At 36.7% G+C, this 23,242-nt stretch overlaps 2 protein-coding genes across 3 annotated transcripts in view; one reads left to right on the forward strand and one right to left on the reverse strand.

The window, feature by feature from the left end:
- Positions 1-23,242, forward strand: part of LOC110259269 (olfactory receptor 4C46-like) — a 949,087-nt gene that overhangs the window by 745,170 nt on the left and 180,675 nt on the right. The window lies entirely within an intron of this gene.
- On the reverse strand, positions 3,301-4,239 carry LOC110259556 (olfactory receptor 4C46-like). The gene has a single exon (XM_021085049.2). It carries the CDS (start codon positions 4,237-4,239, stop codon positions 3,301-3,303), a length of 939 nt encoding a protein of 312 aa, XP_020940708.2.

Below are 23,242 nucleotides of genomic sequence, written 5' to 3' on the forward strand. Positions count from 1 at the left end.
TCCCAAGAGATTGGATATATAGTTCCCTGTGCTCTACAGTAGGATTTCACTTTTATCTATCTATCTACCTATCTATCTATCTACCTATCTATCTATCTATCTATCTATCTATCTATCATCTATTTACTTTAGGGAAGCACCTGTGGCATATGGAAGTTCCCAGGCTAGGTGTCAAATCAGAGCTGCAGCTTCCAGCCTATACCACAGCCACAGCAACACCAGATCCTGGCTGTGTCTGGGCCAACACCACAGCTCATGTCAATGCTGGATCCTTAACCCACTGAGCAAGGCCAGGTATTGAACCCACCCAACTGGATAATATTTGGCTTCCTAACTCACTGAGCCACAAGAGGAACTCCCAGTGGGACCTCACTTTTAGCAGCTTCCTGCTACTTGAGTCTAGTTACAGAACTAGAAGAAAAGAGGGGTGGTTTGTATTATTGAGTGGATCCTGAGGAGAATCAGCGTGGTCTTTCATGGCAGCTGTTGCAGGGCAGGCCATTACAGTTTCTTCAGGCAATGAAGTGTTAATCCTTCAGCCTGAGAATGAGTGGCCATGCCCATATAAATTGGCCTCATATAAAGAGGTCTTGTTCACTGCCAAAGAATGCTCTTCCTCTCTCTATTCATTCTCATCAATTTCTTCAAACATTCAGTGGTAAAAGCCAGAATCTAGATTTAATCCCTGACTATTTTGATCTCACATCTTCATGTTATTTTAATTTCTTTTTTTATAACTCTAAAATATTTCTCCCTTCCCTGTCTCTCCATTTTAGTTAGGGAAACTGCCCATGATGGGGAAAAAGATGTAGTCTCCATTCCTTTGGCTCCAGCCTGAATACATGAGAGCTCTGTAGTATATACTGCATAACTGCACAGGTTCCTCCTTTAGGCAAGGGGACCGGTGCCTTCTACTCCTTCTTCAGTCATTCATTGGATGCTGGTGGGCCTTCAGTTGGTGAGCCTGGTCACAAAGTGAGGCAGTTTCAATTCTCTTGTGCAGCTGTCCAGAAAGAATGGGACTTGTGAGCTCTTAACAGCCCAGACACACAGCAGATATTCCTGGGGGCACAGGTCCAATGAAAGGGATTTGACCAGGTGCAGCATCATCCACAGCATTCTCCATCATCACTGACACCACTCAAGTCCAAGCCTCCATCATATCACATACAAGTAATTACAGTCACCTTCTTACTACTCTTTTGCTGCCCGTCTTGTCCCCTTCAATTGATTTTCTATACTGTAGCTGTAGAGTCATCATTCTGTATCTCAAATTTAACAGCATCACTTGCTAGCTTAAAAAAATATCTTCCAATATTTTCTTCACACTACTTAGCTTGAAGCCTTAATAAATTTATGAGAGCCTTCTTGTTCTTCCCTGTTCTTTTCTCTCTATCTTTATATCTTGCTCTTTACCCTTGATAAGCTAAGTGTCCAGCATGTTACCTGTCACACAATGCACATAACTCAAATAAATAGTTGATTTGACAACCACAGCTGTATCAAATTTATTAGGATTCCTGCACTCTTATTTTTCATCTTCTTGCCTTTATTATATATTCCATCTCTGAGGAATATCTGATTCTGATGCCTGTTCATTCTACTGACCTTCATATCCTTTGTGTCCCATTTTTGATGTCTTTTCACACTTGAATCTTTTCTAAACCCTCCCCCCAGTCATTGTTGTTTGTCTCTCCAACATACTTTCAGAGCACCCTCTGCTTTTACTAGCTTGCTATTTATAACACTGTGTGGTATTTCTCTGCTTTCTTTGGAAGTCTTTCCATGATTCTAAGCTCTGTGAAGAAATCATTTAGATTTCTCTTTACTCACTGCTGAAGCCCTGGTGACTATTAATGTACTTTATATATTCCTTGGGTTCAAGAATATCTGTTGTTTACGGAATGAAGGACAGAAAAAAATGAATGGAATTTATTTACCGTGAAATTGCTTTGTGTGTAGAGGAAGTTACAGATTTTTAAAAACAGCTGTTCATAATGAAATGTTACCAAAAACACACCAATTAAAAGGAAAATATCACACAAAAAAAATCCCACATTCAGAAAATGATGAAATCTTGGTAAAAGCAGGGAGAATACCCAAGTAAACTCTTAGTTCATATGACAAAAAATACTCAGCTTCCATTTCTTTCTTATTCCCACTTTAAGCAGGAATAAATGTGGTTTACCAAAGAAATCCAGCTAGAATTCTCATAGTCTGAAGGAGATAAAGGCAGAAAAAATGTCCTAATCTCGTACTTACTTTATCTGCTCTATATTTTATTGAATGCATACACCTTCCTTTATATATTTATTCATTCAATATTTATCAGATATTGTGTACCAAATACTGTGATACTGGTAGAAACTGTTGTTAGCAAGTAGGCAATTACTTTATAAATTCTATTTATTTAATAAATTGAAATTCCCATCTGACATTAAAATGTAATTTGAAACATCACTCTCTCTGATAGATTTTTTAGCATAAGATTGTTACATAATCAATACAATAGGATTCTGACTGCTACAAGGAAATTTGAAAACATGGTGTAATATTCCTTACTTACCTCTTAGAAGTTAAATGACCCATTGCTTTTATATTCCTAAAGTAATTTTGTATCACATCTTAACAGTTAACATATTGCCATTAACTATGATATATAAAAATGAACAGAGTTATTAATGAACTATTAGAATTTATTTATATATGATGAAATAATACATACAGTCTATACAATAATATATATTTAATATATAACATATTAAACATAACATATAACATACATGTGCTATATATCATGTATTGGCCTCTCACACTTTCTCGCTCTCTTTCTCTGTATATGTGAGTGTGTGTGTGTGTGTGTGTGTGTGTGCGCACGAGTATTCAGTATTTCTGATTTGGAGTTTTATTATTTTTGTTTGTTTCCTCACCTGTATTGATGGGGACAATAGCAGTGCCTACTTCTATGGATTGTTATAGAGATTACTGCTTGATATCAATGTTTCATATTTCATTAATTTTTTATTAAAATGAAAGCTTAGGAATCTTTGATTGGGAATAGGATGAGGATGGTAAAACTAAGCCCCAATTTGGTAGAATATTACAAATATTCCAAAATTTATCCTGGACTAGATTTTTCTTCTTTTTCTTGAACTCATTTTTTTTCTCTCCCTGCAGAATCTATGATTTATGGCAGTTAATTCTTTTCTTTTAATGTCATAGACTTTCTTTGCTAAGATCATCAACAATATCCTTTTGACCTCTGCATCAGTTGAATAAATCTTAGGCACGATGTACGTTTTATTTATCACTTGAAATAGCTTGCCAACTACAGAGTTTCCTAATAGCATTTTTCATCTGGGCATTTCTCAAGGTATAGATTAAAGGATTTAACATGGGAGTTATCATAGTGTAGAACACTGCAACTGCTTTATCAATAGGCAAAATAGCTGCTGGTCTCATGTACACAAATATGCAGGGCCCAAAAAATAGGACAACCACTATGATATGGGATACACAGGTAGAGAGGGCTTTTTGCCTAGCCTCCAAAGTCTTTGTCCTTAGAGAGTGCAGGATGACCACATAGGAGCCAATCAAGAGGAGAAAGTTTAACATACAGAGAAATCCACTATTGGCAGCAACAAAGAGCCCTAGAATGTGGGTATCAATGCAGGCAAGATTGAGCAAAGGGTTCAGATCACACATAAAGTGATCTATGATGTTAGGACCACAGAAGGGCAATCTAAAGATGAAGAGGATCTGTATGAATCCATGAAGAAAGCCTCCCATCCATGAAACTCCCATTAACAGGTGACACACTCTACGGTTCATGATGGTTGTATAGTGTAAGGGCTTGCAGATGGCCACATAGCGGTCAAAGGCCATCACAGTAAGCAGGATGATCTCAGTACCTCCAAAGAAATGTTCCCCAAAAATTTGGGTCATGCACCCATTGAATAGGATGGTCTTCTTTTCATGGAGTGAATCTCTGATCAGTTTAGGGGTAATGACAGAGGAATAGCAAGCATCAATAAAGGAGAGATAGGCCAGGAAGTAGTACATGGGGGACTCCAGTAATGGGCTAGAAGTAATGGTGGCCACGATGAGCATATTTCCTACCACAGTGAAGATGTAGATGACAAAAAACACCACAAAGATGATATTCTGCATCTTTGGATTTTCTGTGAGCCCCAGTAGAACAAACTCTGTTACATTATTCCTGTTCTCCATATATTTCATGTTGTGCACCGCTCCAGTGCCTGAAAAAAAAAGGCATCTAATACATCATAAATCCCTAGGGTCTACTGAAATCTGAATTCTTATAGGATTTTTTTTTTTGAGATAGAAAAAAAGTTTCCAATTTCTTGAAACTTACTCAAATTCTTTCCCAGGGTGGGTGATGTTTAAAATGTAGACATGAGGAACTTAGACACTGAGGCAGAAGATGATCAGTGTACAGTTAATGATGTGAGATACCTAGAAACCAAGGTGAAGCACTCACCTAGAGTGCTTTCATGTTAAGTATGAAAAGAGAGGGAGAAAATAGATGTAAAGCTGTAGATGTAAAGCTAAGGAATTTTCCATCCATTCTAAGAAATAGGAAACCAAGAAGAGTAACTGAGAATATGTAGGATGAAAAAGGATTGGAGAAAGAGAATCTTGGATATAACTCCAGTAAAGATGTTTGTGTCACTTGGGTAAAGTGGACTGAGATTCTGCATGCGGATGAGAGACAAAGAAAGGAACCCTAGTAGTGGACTATTTGTAATAATTGACCTAAAGTGTAACAGGATATTGGTGATGGGAAAGCAAGATAGAGGAGATACTATAATCAAATGAGAAACATTTTGCCAAAATCCATTAACTTTTTTTTTCTTTTCTTTTTAGGGCTGCACCTGTGGCATATGGAAGTTCCCAGGCTAATGGTCAAATCAGAGCTATGGCTGCCAGCCTGCGCCACAGCCACAGTAACATGGGGTCCGAGTTGCCTCTTCAACCTACACCACAACTCATGGCAACACCAGATCTTTAACCTACTGAGCGAAGCCATTGATCAAACCCACATCCTCATGAATACTAGTCAGATTTGTTAACCACTGAGCCACAAGGGAAACTCCCCAATAACTTTATAATAGCTAATGAATATACTTTTAATAATTGATTTCTGTGGGAATGGTATAATAGCAACCTGTGTGGATAGTATTATTTCATCCGTTTTGCACATGGGAAACTATCTCAAAGACTAATATTGATAGTAATATTAATTATCATATAAATAAAATTTTCATTATTACTGTGCTCCAAGTGTATTTACAAACCTTTGGTTATCTAATCATCAGTACAAATCTGTGAAATGATTACTACTATCATTTGACACTTATTTTACAAATCAGTAAATAAAGCATAGAAAAGTTAAGGATCCTGCCCAAGATCAAGCAGATAATAAAGATCAGAACCATGATTAGATCTAAGAAATCTCGGAGCCAAGATTAGATCAGATTATAATTTTTACCATTTTTTCCTCCAAATTCTTCACACATGCCCTTTATTGTTATGTTGTAGTAAACAATATTAAACTAGTAAACTTCTTTTGAAGTGACCATAATAATTATAAGTGCTTAATAATACTTCAGAGTCAAGCATATATACAACAATTTCATCAACAGACACAAACATGTACACACGTGGTATAACATATTATAATTCCAAAGTCTTAATAAGTATGTGTTATTGCTTTATTTAAGGTCCATTTTAGCTTTGCTTCTCCATCACCCCATTTCTTGTCCCCCCCAGTTTCCCTCCAAAGAATGGGCCCACAGGCTCTTCTTCAAAATGTTGAAAATGATTATCTCAGTGATGAAATATAGTGTTTTGAAAATCAGAAAGACTAGATTAGAATTTTGCCTTTTCCCACTTGTGACTGCTTAACCTGGGGTACATTTTATGGCACCTTACATTCTGTTTCCTCTTATATTAAGTGAGAATAATATTGTCCACCTCAAAGGCTGCTATGAGAATTGATTGAGGAAAAATAAATGAGCAGAGCCACCACACGGTTATGGACAAAGGCACTTCACTTAGTTTTATGACTATGCACCAACAAGATAGGAAGAATGGACATTTTGAGCAGTAATACAGAGAAACATTTAACCATGCAATAAGCTGAGGATGAATCATCTCCGATTTTACTTTTAAAGACACCACAGAGACATGTGTTATCTATAGCCATTGGTCCCAGGTAGAGTTCTTCATATTTGTGTTTGGATTAAATAGCTGATAATGTATAGCATTCAACAGATTTATGTCTTTGTGTGTGTGAAGTATATTTAAATTTTGTTTTCATTCTCATGATAATTTTAATTATTAAAGGAAGTGTCTTGTGGCAAAAGAAGAGTATCTGGTGTTAGAGAGATGGATCCTACAAATTTCTTAAACTCTATGAGCCTCAGATTTTGCATGTGTCAAATTAGGTTAATGATATTTACCAACTCTCTTTTGAAGAATGGGGTGAAGATGAACTGCTCCATCACTCTATTTGAAGTGCTGAGAATAATGATTACTATGTATGGAAAGTCACAATCTTTAATAAGCATCAGCATTATTGAAAAAAAACTTACCACCTGGTTCTAGATGATCTAAATGATAGTTGGGGCCTCAGAAATAATCGCATCTTCAAACTGACATTTCTTGGGTAAGGTAACTTTCAAGATGAAAAATATGGCGCACTCACAAAGAGAATATGATGGATAATTCAATAGCAGATCAATACTAGAGAAGTAAGTCTTTTTTAAATGTCTTTCCTTCTAGTCTAAAACCTGGGTGATTTTCACAGAAAGCCTAAGACTTGAATTTAGAATGAATTCCTTTGGAACCATGGGAAAATGATGTCTCCAGTCCCACAGATAAGAGGCAAAAGTAGTGGTGGAAACATATTCAAATGAGTCATTCTACCCTGATGAATCCTGTTCTGGAGCTGTAAATAACAACAAAAAAGACATTCTCATCTGTAATGCATGGATATTTAAAGAAGTTTCCATAAAAGTTCAAGGACCTTGTCTTATAGATACTATTGTCTCTCCCAGGAATTAATTATTTTCTTTGATGGAAAGGCTTTGTCTTAGAAGCAGATATTCTGGAGAGACATGCTGAGAAACATTTATTCTTGAGTGGGGAATTGTATTCCCTACACTTGGAGCCAAAACACGTGAATTTCCTTTGCGTATCAGAACCTGACTTTCTAAGAAAGGGGAATGTCATGCAAATAGCAGTGATGACATAATTCAAGCCTGGGGGTCTGTGATGTAATTAAGCTGTGGACTCATGTCAGAAAGACAACTTCTATCTTACTCATATTACAATTTTTTGGGAAACCTAGTATTGATTGTGGGAGGGCTGGAGCAGTGAGGGCAAAAAATTAATGGCAGTCACTTTAAAATACTTGTCTCAACACCTATTCTTGACATTTATCAGAGGGCTGTGAAAATAAACAGACATTCTGAAGAACTCCCAGTAAGTTATTTCTTGGAATCATGTGATGGCCATTATGACATCAAACACAAGCATGGTTCCACATTCTTGTCACTTGGCATTACTCGTTTAGTTACTCTAGGAGGTATGTAGAGATGCATTACTGAGGATTTAGTTTACTTTTCCTAATGATGTTTTTAATATGTTGTTATTGACCATTTGTGTATCTTTATTTTCTGAAATTTCTTTTTAAGTTTTTGCACCATTGGAAAATAGGAGTTCCAAGTTTATTACTAAGTTGTGTTTTATTATATATTCCAGATAAAAATTTCTGTCGTATTTATTTTTGATATATATAAAATGAATATAAACATGCTTATGTACAAAATTTTATACATTCATACATACAGATTTCAAAATTTTGCATATATATACATATGTAATTTTCCCCTAGTCTGTGGATTGCCTTTTCATTTTTAAGATGGATGGTATCTGATGAGCAGAAGATATATATTATTGACAAGATTGAATTTTTTTCTTATTATTGTGTAATATCTAATAAATATTTACCTACCTCAAGGTCAAAAGTATTCTATGATTTTTTTTAGATTCATCTTTAACATTTGGGTTTCTGACTTATTTTGAGTTCATTTGTGTACAGCATGGGGTAGTGATGAGGTTCATTTTTTGGTTGGTTGGTTGGTTTTTTGCTTATGTATGTCCAGTTGATCCAGAATTGGTTAAAAAAAAATCTAATCTTTCTGCATCGAATTACCTTGATATATTTGTAAAAAATTCATACATTTAAGCCTATTTATAAACATTCTGTTAGGTTTCAATTATGTGTATTTTTTTCCTTATATCAAAATCACACAGCATGTTCATGGGAGTGTTGAATTTTGGTAGAATAAATTCTCCAACTGTGTTCCTTTTTGAGACTGGTTTTTATATTACAGATTATTTTAAAATTGTATATTTTTAAACAAACTTCAAAATAGGATTGTCAGGAGTTCCCATCGTGGCTCAGTGGTTAACGAATCTGACTAGGAACCATGAGGTTGTGGGTTCGATCCCTGGCCTTTCTCAGTGGGTTAAGGATCTGGCGTTGCCATGAGCTGTGGTATAGTTTGCAGATGCGGCTCGGATCTCGTGTTGCTGTGGCTGTGGCGTAGGCTGGCGGCTACAGTTCCGATTCAACCCCTAGCCTGGGAACCTCCATATGCCATGGGAGCAGCCCTAGAAAAGACAAAAAAAAAAAAAAAAAAAAAAAAGGATTGTCAATTTCTTCAAATACCCTATTGGATATATATTGGAATTGCACTGAAGTTATAAAAATTGGTATTATAAGCATATTAACTCTGTTAATTAATCAACGTGGCATGTGTCTCCCTTAATGTGTTTACTTTCAGCAATTTTTTTTATTTTCATGAAAATATTGAGTATGTTTCTTAAACGCATCCCTCCAATTTCATATTTTTAATAGTATTTTACATAGCATTTTTTAAAATTTCAATTTCTAATTGTTGGTTTTATGTAAATTCATTTGAAATTTTGTTTTATTTTATCATTTTATTTTTTTCTCTTTTGACCATTTAGGGCTGTATCTGCAGCATATGGAGGTTCCCAGGCTAGGGGTCTAATCAGAGCTGTTGCTGCCGGTCTCTGCCAGAGCCTCAGCAATGCCAGATCTGAGCCATGTCTGTGACCTACACCACAGCTCACTCAAAGCCGGATCCTTTAACCCACTGAGCAAGGCCAGGGATCCAACCCGCAACCTCATGGTTTCTAGTCAGATTTGTTTTCACTGTGACACAATGGGAACTCCTGAAATTTTATATTGGCATCGTATCTTGTGACATTATTAAATAACTGTTTACATCTATTTGATTTTTTTGTAGAGCCCTTAACATTTTCTACATATATAATGATGCCATTTGCACATAAATATATATTTTTTATAAATTTGTTTCTTCTTTTCATTTTTTTCTTACCTTATTTCAATGGCTAGAATCTAGAATAGAATGTAGGACAGAAATTGGGAGTTTACAGCCTTGTCGTGTTTCTAATCTTGAATGTATTTTCCATTTGTATGATGGTAACTGCAAGTTACACACAGATGCTTTTGTTCAGATTGAGCGAATTTCTTTCTTGCCTTCATTTTCCAAAATCCTTTTTTTCATAAATCTAAATTGAAATTTATCAAGTTGTATGTATCTATTGAAATGGTCATGTGATTTTTCTCATTTATTCTGTTAATTTAGTGATACCATTGATTGTTTTTAATGTTAAACATTTTATTTCTGGTAATGATAAATTATTATTAAAATTTTGACAGATTTAATTCAGTGGTAGGATCTTTGTCATTTTCTTTCCTGTAAAATGACTTAGCACTTACACAATGCTGGTTTTATAAAATTATGTGCTTAGTGTTTCCTATTTTCTGAGAGAATTTATGTAGAATTTGTGTTTTTTATTTTAAAAATAGTTTGTGGAATTTAGAAGTTGAAGCTATTAGGCCTGGGATTATTTTTGAGAATGGTTTTAACTACAAATTTAATATCTTCAACTGGCATAAGATGACTCAATTTTTAAATCCTTCTTAAACCAAACTTTGCAATACTTTTTTAACAATTGACTTTTACATTATCAGATTTTCTGGTTTAAATGTGCTCATGATATTTTCTACCATCGTGTTAATGTCCCTAGAATCTGAATCTGATGCAATATGTGCTTTCATTGTGTATTTGAATAATGCGTCTTTTATTTGCCACTTGGTCTCTCTTCTTTCTACTCTTCCTCTCAAACAATTAATTAATTGTTTCTTTATTTCAAAATTCTCACTTGTGATTGTTTTAACTGAGGTAAAATTTGCATAACAGGAAATTCATCACTTTACCTAAAATGTGCAGTCCTTTGGATTTTAATATCTACACAGTGTGGTGTAATCATCACAGCTTTCTAATTACAGATCATTTTCATCATCCTATGCCAATTAAGTGGTCATTTATTATGTTACCATTTATCCCTCCCCCCTAGTACCTGGGAACCACTAATAAAGTTTCTGTTTGTATGAATTTGTTTATTTTGGACATTTCATATACACAGAATCAAACAATGTATGCTCTTTTGTGTTCTTAGCATGTTTTCAAAGTTCACTCATGTTATAGCATGTTCTTCATTCATTTTTATGATGGAATAATTGTTTATTGTATGGCTATACCAGTTTCATTTTTCATTCTTTTAACCTTTGAACACTGAGTATAATGTTAGCACTGTGAGCTTGCTGTACCTGTGACAGTGCTGTTTAAAGTGCAGCTGTATGCAGATCTCCTTTGGAACCTAGACTTTGGTCTCAGGGTCTTGCTGCAGTGACTCTGGCTGTAGGGAGTACGTTGGACCCTGCCTGGTGACATAGGCCCTGTGAAGACAATGTGAAGCAGGGGCTTGGTACTGAGGGGCAGGATGCAGAGCTAGTACAGCCTGGGCTTGGCTGACCCAAGGAGACAGTCGCAGGAATTGGCAACACAATGTAGGTGGTGTTCAGTTAAAGTCAGAAAAATGTCAGTGGTCCGATGCAATGACAGTTCAGAACCTCAAATTGAGACTGGGGTGGAGGGTCACACCAGTGGCAGTGCAAACCGATAATGGTGGGAGAAAGCTACAACCTGGGGCCAGGGTTTGGGCCCAGAGCAATGGCATCTCCAGCACTATATGGTGAGGTACTCTGCTGTTGCTGTCCCAGAAAACAGGGTGCTGATTGTTGGTCTCACTGCAGAGATAGCTTCAGTGCCAGGAAATAAATGCAAGTGTGGGGCACTCCAAGTTAGCTCCATCCAATGGGATCAACATTGCTGAAGAATACGGGAGGCCTCTGGAGCAAAGGCTGCAAATATCCACAATGATGAAGCCTTAGTGGGGTTCCTGCTTTCCTCTCTCATTTTTTCCTGTGGGGTAAAATTCCTTTGATGAGATGCCTCTTGGTGCAGAGCTCCTCTGGACTGGGATATGAGGTGACATAGGTAATATGCTTCTTGTACTTTTCTCTGTGGCTATCCATGATTTTTGAGCTCCACAAAGATTTCCTGCTGCTTCTTTGTAATCCAGAATTTTCCCTGAGGTATTTTATTTGGTTTGTAGTTACATTTATTGTTCCTATTTTTTTGGGGGGGGTGCTGTGAGCATTGGGGTCTTTTAGATTTTCATCTTGCTGATGTCCTGATCTTGTATATATATGTGTGTGTGTGTGTGTGTGTGTGTATAGAGACATATATATATATACACACACAAACATATGTATACATATATACACACACACACATACACATATATAGCTATATAGATATAGTATGAGTAAATTTTTTAGGACTTTCTATATATAATATCATGTCATTTGTTATTGGAGGTAGTTTTACTCCTTCCTTTCCAAGTAAAATGCCTTGTGTTTATTTTTGTTTTTTGTTTTTGGCTGCACCCATGGAATGCAGAAGTTCCAAAACCAGGGATCAAACCCATGCCACAGCAGTGACCTGAGCCACTGCAGTGACAACACTGGATCCTTAAGCTGCTGGACCACATGGAAACTCTTCCTTGTACATATTTTTAAACCTAGTTTCTCTACTAATAATCTCCCATAACATGTTTAGTTGAGAGTGATATCCCTAAACTGTTTGAGCAAATAACAGTAATATAGATTTAGACTTAGATTTTTCTCAGAGCTTTGCATAATATCACTTCCTTAAAATATGTCGAGGGTTTTTTTAAATGATCTAATACTTAATTTTGTATCTACTCATCTATGCATGCCAGTAATATTGATTCCTTGTTAAGAGTATGATTTTATTCATGCATCTATATTCTTTTAAATTGTGCTATTTAGATCTTTTATATTCTTCCTCACTTCTTGCCTACTTTACTTTATCAATAATTGAAAAAGAAACATTGAATTGTCTACTGTGAAGGTGGATTGATATTTTCTTCCTGTGGATTTATTTATCCTTGATTCATGTATTTTAAGGCTATATTATTAAATGCATATATGAGTCAGTGTCATGCAGCAAAGGGAAGACCCAGTCAAACACCGTAATTATAGAAAATTATAGTAAGAGATCATTTTCAAGATGTGGACAGTTGCAGGAGGCCACAGGGAACATGCAATAATCTGGAGCTAGTAAGAGTTGAATATAGTACAGTATAGTGAGTGTCCAGACTGGGCAAAGATAAGTGAAAATTAGCAATTAAAAAATGAAAAACATATTATAAAATCAGATTAACCTTTGAAATGACCTTGCATGGGCCCATAAGGATCACCTGCTGTAAACTAAGAACTACAATTTATTCAACCTATTGCTTTTACTTTGTATTGACACGCCTCTCCCTCTTTCACCCAGGAAGAGAAAAAGGGCAAAATCAAGCAAAAAATAAAAAGACTACTAAAACAAGGGGAAAAATAAGTATGCATCGAGAATTTTCCCAATTCTAGCCATCACTCTAATAACAGCACAGTAACAGAAAATGATTTATAATGGGATGGCAAAGAATTCATTGCTTATTAAACGTATAGTATGTATCATGATAAACAACAATGACTTCAGCCTTTGAGGAAATATTCTAGGAGAGGAGAGAGAGAGAAAAGCAAATACCTATAATGTTTCACCAGTGTTCTAACATTACAGAAAATATTGGATCAGTAACCTGAAAACCCGTAAGAGAAAAATAAAAGAAGTAAACTTTAAATTTATGTATATATCCAGTCTAATAGTATTTGCTTTATTTTTACAATGACAACCACATGCACATTGGCTGCGGTAAAGGGCCTGTGGGAATTTTTCCCTCTGGTCCCTCTTGTGGCTTTTAATTTAAGGTATCCCCAGCAATGCTTTCCTCAACATTTATTTTGGATGGAGGATTCATGAAAGAGTAAGAGGTATTCCACATCTATTTACTATTTCATAGCACAGTCACAGAAAAATAAAAGGAACCAATCTGAAGAATTTCCGTATTTTCAAAAATTTTTTTTTTTAATTTCACAGAGGTAAGCAACCTGACTGATATATATGCATATGTGCATGAGTACATGTTTGTGTGTGTGCGTGAGTATGTTTTCAAATTGGGAAAAATAATTGGGATAAATGTCAAGAAAATAATTAGGATTTTGAACAGCACAAAAATTATTTTGTAAAATTTTTTGATCTTAGTAAATTCAAATTTTTGTGTTCAAATTACTCTGGAATAATTTCCCCAGCAGTTATTTTGAAGAGAGGGCACTCAGGAAAATCTAGGTGGTGATTTGATGACAAATTGAGGGTTTTGAAATTTTATTTTTATCAATGAGAGCCATTTAAGCCCAAAAAATATGAGCTTCTGAATTATACAAAAATAGGTTAGATACAGAATTCCCCTTAATACTTGTGTAACTTGTGGTTCTAGTTTCCTTATTTGCAATAAAAGAGCAATAATGCAATTATATATATTCCTTATCGGATCATAGTGAAAATAAAATGGTTGGTACTTGGATAGTATTAGTGAAGTGTCTTAGAACATATTATTATTAGTAGTATATGGAATTTAAAATGCTACTCTAGATATATCAAATAAATAAGCACATAATATTCAAATTTCAACTTTTCTTTACATAGATGTGATAAATATTTAAAGAAACAGAAAAAATCATATCAAGTTGTTCTTGATGGATTTTTACACTATTTATATACTCTCATGTCCTTAGTCAAAAATGCTAATTCCCAGTAATTATATTTAGATGTTTATTTTTTTTCACACCATAGTTGACCTATCCTCACCCACAATTCCTCACAGAGATTTTTCTCAAGATTTTTAAAGTTTGAAAGGGAAAAAAGAATATGGACAAACTCTTTAACTGAAAAGTTTGTAAAAAGTGAACAATTCTTTACTCCCTAAACCCTGTGTATCTAAGCATTTATTTGTGTAGAGTATGAGTGTGTACCTGTGTGTGTGTTTGGATGGGGTAAGAGAGAGAGGAAGGGAAGAAAGGGAGAGAGAGAGAGAAAGAGAGAGAGACACAGAGTGAGGGAAAGAGAGAGGAGGCACCTAGAGTATTTATGGGGTCTAAACAAAAACCAGGAGGAAAATGATTTGAGGATGAGATCTGGGATATTTCTGCATAAGGCAGTTGTTTCAGAGAATTCTACAGGCACTGCTTTGGAGGATGTTTTTCTATATGGGACTACGTTTTTTGCAACTGACATCAATCACACATTGAGCAGCAGTGGATCAGGCGTTAAAGATGTCCAGGCTTATCAGTGTTCAGGAAACATTCTATTCCAAGAGCTGCAATCTAGCTTTTCTACAGTTTTCTTATAGAATTTAATGTTATCATTTATGTCCTTTAATTGATCAGATTCTTCCACATTAAAAAAATGCTAGGCTTTGGCGTTCCTATTGTGGCTCATCAGTTTCCGAACCCTGCTAATATCCATGAGGATGAGGGTTTGATCCCTGGCCTCGCTCAGTGGGTTAAGGATCCCACGTTATCGTGAGCTGTGGTGTAGGTTGCGGACATGGCTTGATCCCATGTGGCTGTGGCTGTGGCTGTGGCATAGGCTGGCAGCTGCAGATCCTATTCATACCCCAGCCTAGGAACTTCCATATGCTATACATGTGGCCATAAAAAAAAATTACTAGGTTTGGATAATATCTTTTTGTACATAAAGATGCTGTTTGCTAAGCTCTGTTTTAAACCCAGAACATAGTTATAGCAACACTTTCATTTTCTCCTTATACTTTATGTGTCTAATAAGATTCTTTAATCAATCCCCTTGGGCAGAAGATAAAAATCCATAGTTAAAACCAATAAACTGATGAAAATGCTGGTGCCTATTTCCTTTCAGAATAGTTAGTTGCTCTCCAAATATTTGTGAGAGTATTTGACAAGTTAGAATCATAAGCCCCTTTATATTGAGTGTTCCTTGCATGTCATTCATTTTTTGCAATTAACATAAACAAGTAGATTCAGCCTTATTGCGCCACTTACTAGTTAAAGAAGGAGACCCAGAGAAGATGAATTGCTCAGTGTTCACAACAAAAAAGTAATAGTATATGAGACCCTGAATGTTCATCTTTGTTATCGTTAGGGCATCCGTCAATGAATCCTCTTGTTCCCCACTGCTGCCGTTAAAAACAATTTATTGAAATGAATAGTCTTTTGGCAAAATGTGATTTTTTTATGGAAGACATTTGTTCATAGGTAAAAGGTGATGGTTTCAAGATACTCTCTGCTTCTAGGTACATTACATCAAAGTGGCAGCCACTGTTCTAAATGTGTATTTTAATCAGCAGGTCATCTTTTACTCACACTGAGTTCTTCAGCATGTCTGCAGAAAACAACCAGCTCTCCAGTCTTTCTGATGTTTCAAGGGTGACCTCTAAAATGTGCTTTTAGAATAATTAAGAAAAGGAGGAACTTTTACATAATAATCACCTTTATTCCATATGTTCAGGTGCCCAGCAATTGTGCCTCAAGTTCCCCATTGCCTGCCTCTCTGTGCTCTGAATCCTGACCATAATTGCCAGGAGGAGAAGTTGCTGAAACTCTTAGCTACAGACTAATTAAGGCTATTTCTCTACCATATGTCTAGCTTTTGTTTCAAGAAAAAAAGTTTAGTTCCAATGGATATGTGTCATTTTCATTTGTGATTTAGACTTTATGCATAAATTATATGTGGCATAGAGTAGGGAAGGGACTTAGAGTTGTACAGATGGTATCAGCAGAAGGGTATAAGACCCCATACTCTTTAAAGAGGTGGAATAGAGCTGGTAGTACTTTTGGCCAGTAGATGAGGTAGCATAACTGTGCAAAGCATAGAAAATGGCATCAAATAGAGGTTCATGTCTTGGGTTGTACTTAATATCTTAGTGATTTTGTGGAATTAACTATTTTTCTACTTCCTCACATGTAAAATGAGTATCCAAAAAGTAACTCTTCATGAAAAATATTTACAAAGTTCCGGACATGAAATACACTCCCCCTAAATTTCACTTGAAATATGATACTGTTAATCTAAAAAGGATTTAAAAGATTAAGTCTGAAATAAATCTTGTGTGACCTACATCTTTTTAAATGAATAAACATTCTGAAACTTCGAAAGTTTTATTAAAGATGTATTATGTTCTGTGTCATTTGTGATGAATTAAGTGTCTGTTGGTTATGCTGGACACACCCCAATCTCATGGAAAATCAAAACAATGTCACAGAATTTGTATTTATGAGGCTGTGGGGAAACAAGCAAACAGAGCTACTGTTCCTTTTCTTGTTCCTGCTCTGTTACCTGACAGTCTTAATGGGAAACTGTGTCGTCTTACTCACGATCACCTGCAGCCACCTACTCCAACAACCAATGTACTACTTTCTCGGCCACCTTTCCCTCATGGACCTCTTCTATACCTCCAGCGTGGTCCCCAGGCTAATGAGGGACTTAGCTGCAGCAAGAAAAAACATTTCCTATAACAACTGCATGACCCAGCTCTTCACTGCCCACTTGATGGCAGGTGTGGAGATACTCATCTTGGTGTCCATGGCTTTTGACCGCTATGTTGCCATTGTCAAGCCCCTGCACTACCTGGTCATCATGAACCGGCAGAGGTGCACCATGCTGGTCATTATGGCCTGGGTTGTGGGTTTTGGACACTCTATTGCTCTCCTGCTGGTGATGCTCAGTTTACCGTTCTGTGGTCCCCATCAGATAGATCACTACCTGTGTGATGTGAAGCCACTTTTGAAACTAGTATGCAGCGATATTCATCTTGTTAATATCTTCATGATTGCAAATTCAGGGGTGGTGGTGATTGTCGTTTTTCTTGTCCTAGTAATTTCTTATATAATCATATTATATAGTCTTAGAACACACTCCTCTGTGGGGCGACGGAAAGCTCTCTCCACCTGCAGTTCTCACATAATGGTTGTAGTTTTATTCTTTGTTCCTTGTATCTACATTTATGTTTTACCTGCTGGGAATGAAAACAAGGATAAGGAAATCTCTGTGTCTTATACCGTGATTGCCCCCATGCTGAATCCTCTCATCTATACTCTGAGAAATGAGGAGATGAAAATTGCCATGAGGAAGGTGTGGTTTAAAATAGCACACTTAGAAATAACGCAAATGAGATGATATTCATTGTACCTTTTATGGGTATCTCCATGGAATTTATTATTTGAGATAGAAAGCATTTATGCTTTTTTGGGATGTTGGACCTAAGAAACAAATCACTCTTATTCAGATTGCAATTTGCACGTTAAAGCTTCCCACTCAGTTCTGGGTGTGACCCCATGGATCTGAGGCATAGAACTGTCCTTCTAAAGCGCATTACTGATCATATCAGAGCTATCTCCAAAAAATGACATGGAACCCTACTTTTCTTGAAATAAAATCTAGCCTCCTCACTTGTTTATCAACTATCTTCCTAAATTGGCCCAAGTTGAATTTATTCATCTCAGAAGTCACAGGATTGGTACAAATCATTACATAGCACTTGTATGAATTATTTTAATAGGCTTCATGGTCAGGGAGATGTGGGTGACTACTGACTCTGAATCTTGGCAGTTTGCTTTAATGATATGCATCCTTCTTTTTTCAAATATCTATGAAATTAGTAACATTTGTGTTCCATAAAGAAGTAATAGTCCTTTAGCTAACACTTACAAAGTTTTAGCAGGGCAGATGACAAACTGGACACTCATGGTTGGTATTTTTGTCTTGCCTTAGTTTCTTCCTCTGTTTCCCCTTGCTTGGATGCGATCATCCAAAGAGAGTGGACTTTACTGCATTCCCCAAACTTACTGTAAAATCTTATTCATGTGCCTTTATTTCTCTCTCTCCTCTGCTTGTAAAGACCCCATCCCTATGCTTTGTGTCTAATGTCTTACATATAATTCACAGTCCTAATGTTTTCTTATTCAGAAGATTTTGCAGCTCCATCAGTAGACCACACATATTTTTTATTCCATCTCTGTTTGTTGCTCTTCAGCTGTATGTATATTCTATTTCCAATAATTTTATGCTCAATACTGGTGTTTCTTCTTATGAACTGTGTTTTTCCAGTTTGCCTAAGACAGAAGTTTATGTGCTATATCTTTATTTTTCTTGTGTCTCTTTATTTTTTAGCAATGAGCCTGTGCAAATTAAGATGTAAATAAATAGTTACTGAATTAAGTTCAAAGATACTGTCTTCTTATTTGACTGTATACATTGCTATTATATATCTAGAATTTTCACCTATGTCTCACAATCATGCATTAATTGTAAAATAAATAATGTTAGTAAGGCTAAAATTTTAATATATACTCACATGTGTCTATGGGAGGGAACAGAATCCAGCATACTCCCAATCCCCTCTAGTGTCTTTTCACTTATTTATCTTATGCAACAAGGAAAGTACTGTTTTATCATTTCTCTTCATTTCCTTTGGATCACATAATCCCACATCAGCTCTGTGTCTTGGTTCCAGTTTCTCTAAATGTCTTTCTCTACCAAAGCACTTATGTTTTCTAAGCAGAATACAGAGTTGCTTTGATTGACTTATTCCTGCTCGACACCAAAGGCAAAGTCAAGGAAAAAACATGAAGGCAGTAGTGTTTGTCTTTAATGTCAGGGAACCCTTCTTTTGATGTTTGACATTTAATAACGTTCACATATCCAATAACATTTTTTCTTCTTGGAGCTATGGAAACCTATGGAATAATGGGGAAAACATTCTGTCTATTCTATAAGAAATTACATCTGACTAGTTATTTATTCATAGTTATGTTTAACTGGGTGTAATGTAATAATTTTCCAAAGAGAAGTATTGGAATGTAGTATGTATATTTGTGCCTATGTTTATGTGATGTTTCTGTCTGTGTGGGTATAGAGGGGGAGGTGGGGTTGGGTGATCTTGAGGATGGGTCAGAAGAAATGCTTATCCCATCGGAAAGAATGCTCTGCAGCTGTTGTGGCCCAGGGCAGGTCACTCTAAAGTGTACCTCGGTGGCATATTAATTATTGAATTAAAATGACTTAAGAAATGGCCAGTGCAAGTGGGACACTTTGACTATCCTCTCTTGTCCCTAAAAGCAGGAAATAATCTCTCATGATTACTGCAGTGGGTGGTGAAAGATACCCTTATAAGATATCCTTATCTTTCCACTGCCCAGTGGGAGGAAATAAGGGTCAAGAAGCCTCTACAACAAACTGCATTACTTCTTCACTAATTTAATACCCAAGTCCAGTCTTTTCTTAAATGTCTTACTAATTGAACACTCAAAGCATAAGTTTATTTGTTCCATCAAACAATCCTTCACCAATTTTTTGTTTTTTTCCCTCTGCAAACTTTGGCCACCACTGACTGAGGTCCCAGTTGTGTGACACTCCCATGTGCATGAATTAAAATCAAGAGCGGTAGGGGGAAAAGATCCCCTCCTGTCTCACACATTTAAAAAAAGCCCACTTATTTTTATTATCATTTATTTTCTTTTCTCAAGGGTCTACAAGATTTTATTGGCAAAAAAATATAACTACATCATATAGTAGTTCTACCGAAAACATACATTGAAATAAGATTAGTTGCCTATTTATTGGATGCTCTTTTTTGGAATTTACTTTCCTTCTATAGCACAGTGCTTAATATCTTCAAATATGACTGCCAAACTAAATTATAGCAGGTAAGTCTAAATACAGAGTATTTAATAAGTATTAGTGGTTGTACATGTATAATTTATAAGACTATCTATATAGGAATTTATTTAATTTAAAAATCAACAATTAATACATTTTATTCGAGGAATACCTTAACCAGCTAATGAACACTAATATTAAAAGGCTCACTTTTTAAAATCCCATGTGTGAGAAAGTACCAGACTGGAAGAAGTTTAGAACTCTTGGAAGTGGCCTAAAGGATTGGGGGTCATTATCATTTTCTTCAACCCTGTGTCTAGACACTTATGGACTATTCTTGTAACACCATAGAAGAGCCTATAATGATGGTCTCAAATAGCCCAGAGAAAAAAAATTCCCTCATCCAATTAATTGAACACCCATTATCTTACATATTGATCTCTTTCTCTTTTATTTGTGAGAATGTTTAAGTTTTACTCTCTTAGCAAATTTCGATTGTACAATACGGTGTTATCTGCTAGAGTCATGCCAAAGGGCCTGCAATATTTGTTTCTGTACCAAACCATTTGCTATAGACCAAATAAAACCAAATTTCAAGGACCTTTAGGTGTGGACCAAATGTCTTATGCTTATTTTGGACAGGCCCAAAAGTCCTTTTTAATTTTTGCATATATGAGTTTTATTTTCCTTTTTTCTTTCTTTGGATGTGGCATATAAATGATGCCATTTGGATATTTGGGCTAGCAGACTTCTGGGCCTGTCCAAAATAAGCATGAGACATTTGGTTTTATTTGGTCTATGGCAAATCATTTGGAACAGGACCAAATATTGTGGGCCCTTTGCCGTGGACCAAATGTTGTATGGGTATTTCAGACAGGGCCAAATGTCCTGCACAGAGCATATTCTTTCTTTTTTTTTGTCTGGCCTATTTCATTTAGTATAATGCGCTCAAAGTCCGCCCTTATTGTCACAAACAGCAGGATTTCCTTCTTTCTCATGGGAGAATGATATTCCATTGTATATATGTATACCATATCTTCTTTATTATTTCATTAATTGATGGGTGACCCTGATATTGTTTCCATTATTTAGCTATTATGAAAAATGCAGTACAAAGCAATCATAATTTCAAATGATTGTATCTCTACACTAAGTCATCAACTTTCACAGAGCCCTTTGAATTTACTGAACATCTGATGGATGCTTCAGGTGAAAGTAGACAATTTTATTTTACCTCACATTATGGTAAATTTATTATAAAATGTGCTATAATATGAAAAGGGTCAGCCACAGGGAAAAATAGGACTTACAGATCAATACAGACTAGGTGGGGACATAGCAGACACACTATCTAAAGACTTACTGAGTCCATAGCCACCTCCAGACATGCCCCTAGGCATGGCCCTCCCCACCAGATGGCCAAGACCCAGCTCCATCTACCAGTTGGCAGCACCAGCCTATCCTACCAGGAAACTTGCACAAGCCTCTAGACCAACCTCACCTACCAGTGGGAGACCCCAGAAGCAGGAAAACTATAGCCCTTCAGCCTACAGACCAAGTCCACAAACACAGGCCAGATACTACCCTGTGACCAACTGGCTCCTGGCCTTGAATGTGATATGTGAGTGCACTCACTGGTGGGATACTATCCCATTGGATGTCTCCTACAGAGAGACACTTCACCAAGGTGAAGAATCCTAACCAACCTACCACATACATAAAAATACAAATAGCAGTTTAGACAAAATGAAGTGACAGAGGAATATGTTTCAGAAGAAGGAACAAAATAAAACTCCAGGAGAACTATGTGACACAGAGAGATATGCAATCCACCCAAGAAAGACTTCAGAGCAATGACCATAAAGATGATCAAAGAACTCAGGAGGAGCATGGATGCACAGAGTGAGAACGTAGAAGTTTTTAACAGAGTTAGAAAATGGATTCCATGGTACATGCCTCTCTATTGCTAAAGCTATGTATTATAGGGGTGCCACCTATGTGGGCTGCTTGTGGCCTTCTTTTGTGTCAGGATGGCGATTGTAAGTGGTCTCCTAGGTTTGACTGGCCCTGGTTTTTGTTGGCTGCCAGGCCTTGCCTTATGTGATGGTTGCCAGCTGCTGCTTAGTGGGATCAGGCCACAAAATGACTGGATGCAGAAGCCTGAGTGGCCCTGGAGCTAATGCTTTGCAGTATTGTAATCTAGGAAATCTCAGGCCTGGTGTCTACCCACTGGTGGATGAAGCCAGGTTCTTGGGCTCGTACAGACCTACTGGCAGGCAAAGCCAGGTCCTTGTTCTGGCTGCAAGTTCCAGGGGTCCCAGAGTTGGTGTCATACTATTTAATGGGTGTTCTGAGTTGCTGACATGACTGTCATTGGGATCCAAGATTGTCCTGAAGCTTGTGTTGGCCTATTTGTGGGCAAGTCCAGGACCTCGCTGGTCCCAGGGCTGGTATTGGCCCTCTGATGTGTGGGCTGGGCTTGTAGGCTGTGGAGATATGATTTTTCCTGGGGTTTTTATGTGCCTACTGGTGAATGAGGCTACTCCTAAGTCTTACAGCATTCTTGCTGGTGGGCAGGGCTAGCGATTCTGGGGCTGGTGCCTGAACATGTTAGATGGATCTGGGTCCTGGGGTATCTGGCTGCAGGTCCCTGAGGATTTCAGCACTAGTGGCTGCACATTGATGAATGGGACTTCCTCCTTAACCCTCTGGTTGCCAGGGCCGTGTCCAGGGATAGCTTTGGGTTCATGGGAATATTTTTTTCTTCAAGATGAACTATTTTATTTTTTTTAAGATTTATTTTTTTTTCCATTATAGTTGGTTTACAATGTTTTGTCAATTTCTGCTGTACAGCAAAATGACTCATATGTTAGAATATATGTATTCTTTTTCTCACATTATCCTCCGTCATTTTCCATCACAAGCGACAAGATGTAGTTCCCTGGGCTATACAGCAAGATCTCATTGCTTATCCACTCCAAATGCAATTGTTTTCATCTATTAACCCCAAATTCCCAATCTATCCCACTTCCTCCCCCTCCCCCTTGGCAACCACAAGTCTGTTCTCCAACTCCATGAGTTTCTCTTCTATAGAAAAGTTCATTTGTGCAGTATGTTAGATTCCAGATATGTGATATCATATTGCATTTGTC

Source organism: Sus scrofa, chromosome 2 (genome assembly GCF_054392235.1).
Source record: "Sus scrofa isolate SSC_HxYL_T2T_F1_AM1 chromosome 2, Sscrofa_HxYL_maternal_Yorkshire_Landrace_v2.0, whole genome shotgun sequence".
NCBI classification, from domain to species: Eukaryota; Metazoa; Chordata; class Mammalia; order Artiodactyla; family Suidae; genus Sus; species Sus scrofa.

What these genes read in the sequence shown, in the direction of transcription:
- LOC110259556 (XM_021085049.2), bottom strand. Translation starts at nt 4,239, where the DNA reads ATGAAATATATGGAGAACAGGAATAATGTAACAGAGTTTGTTCTACTG.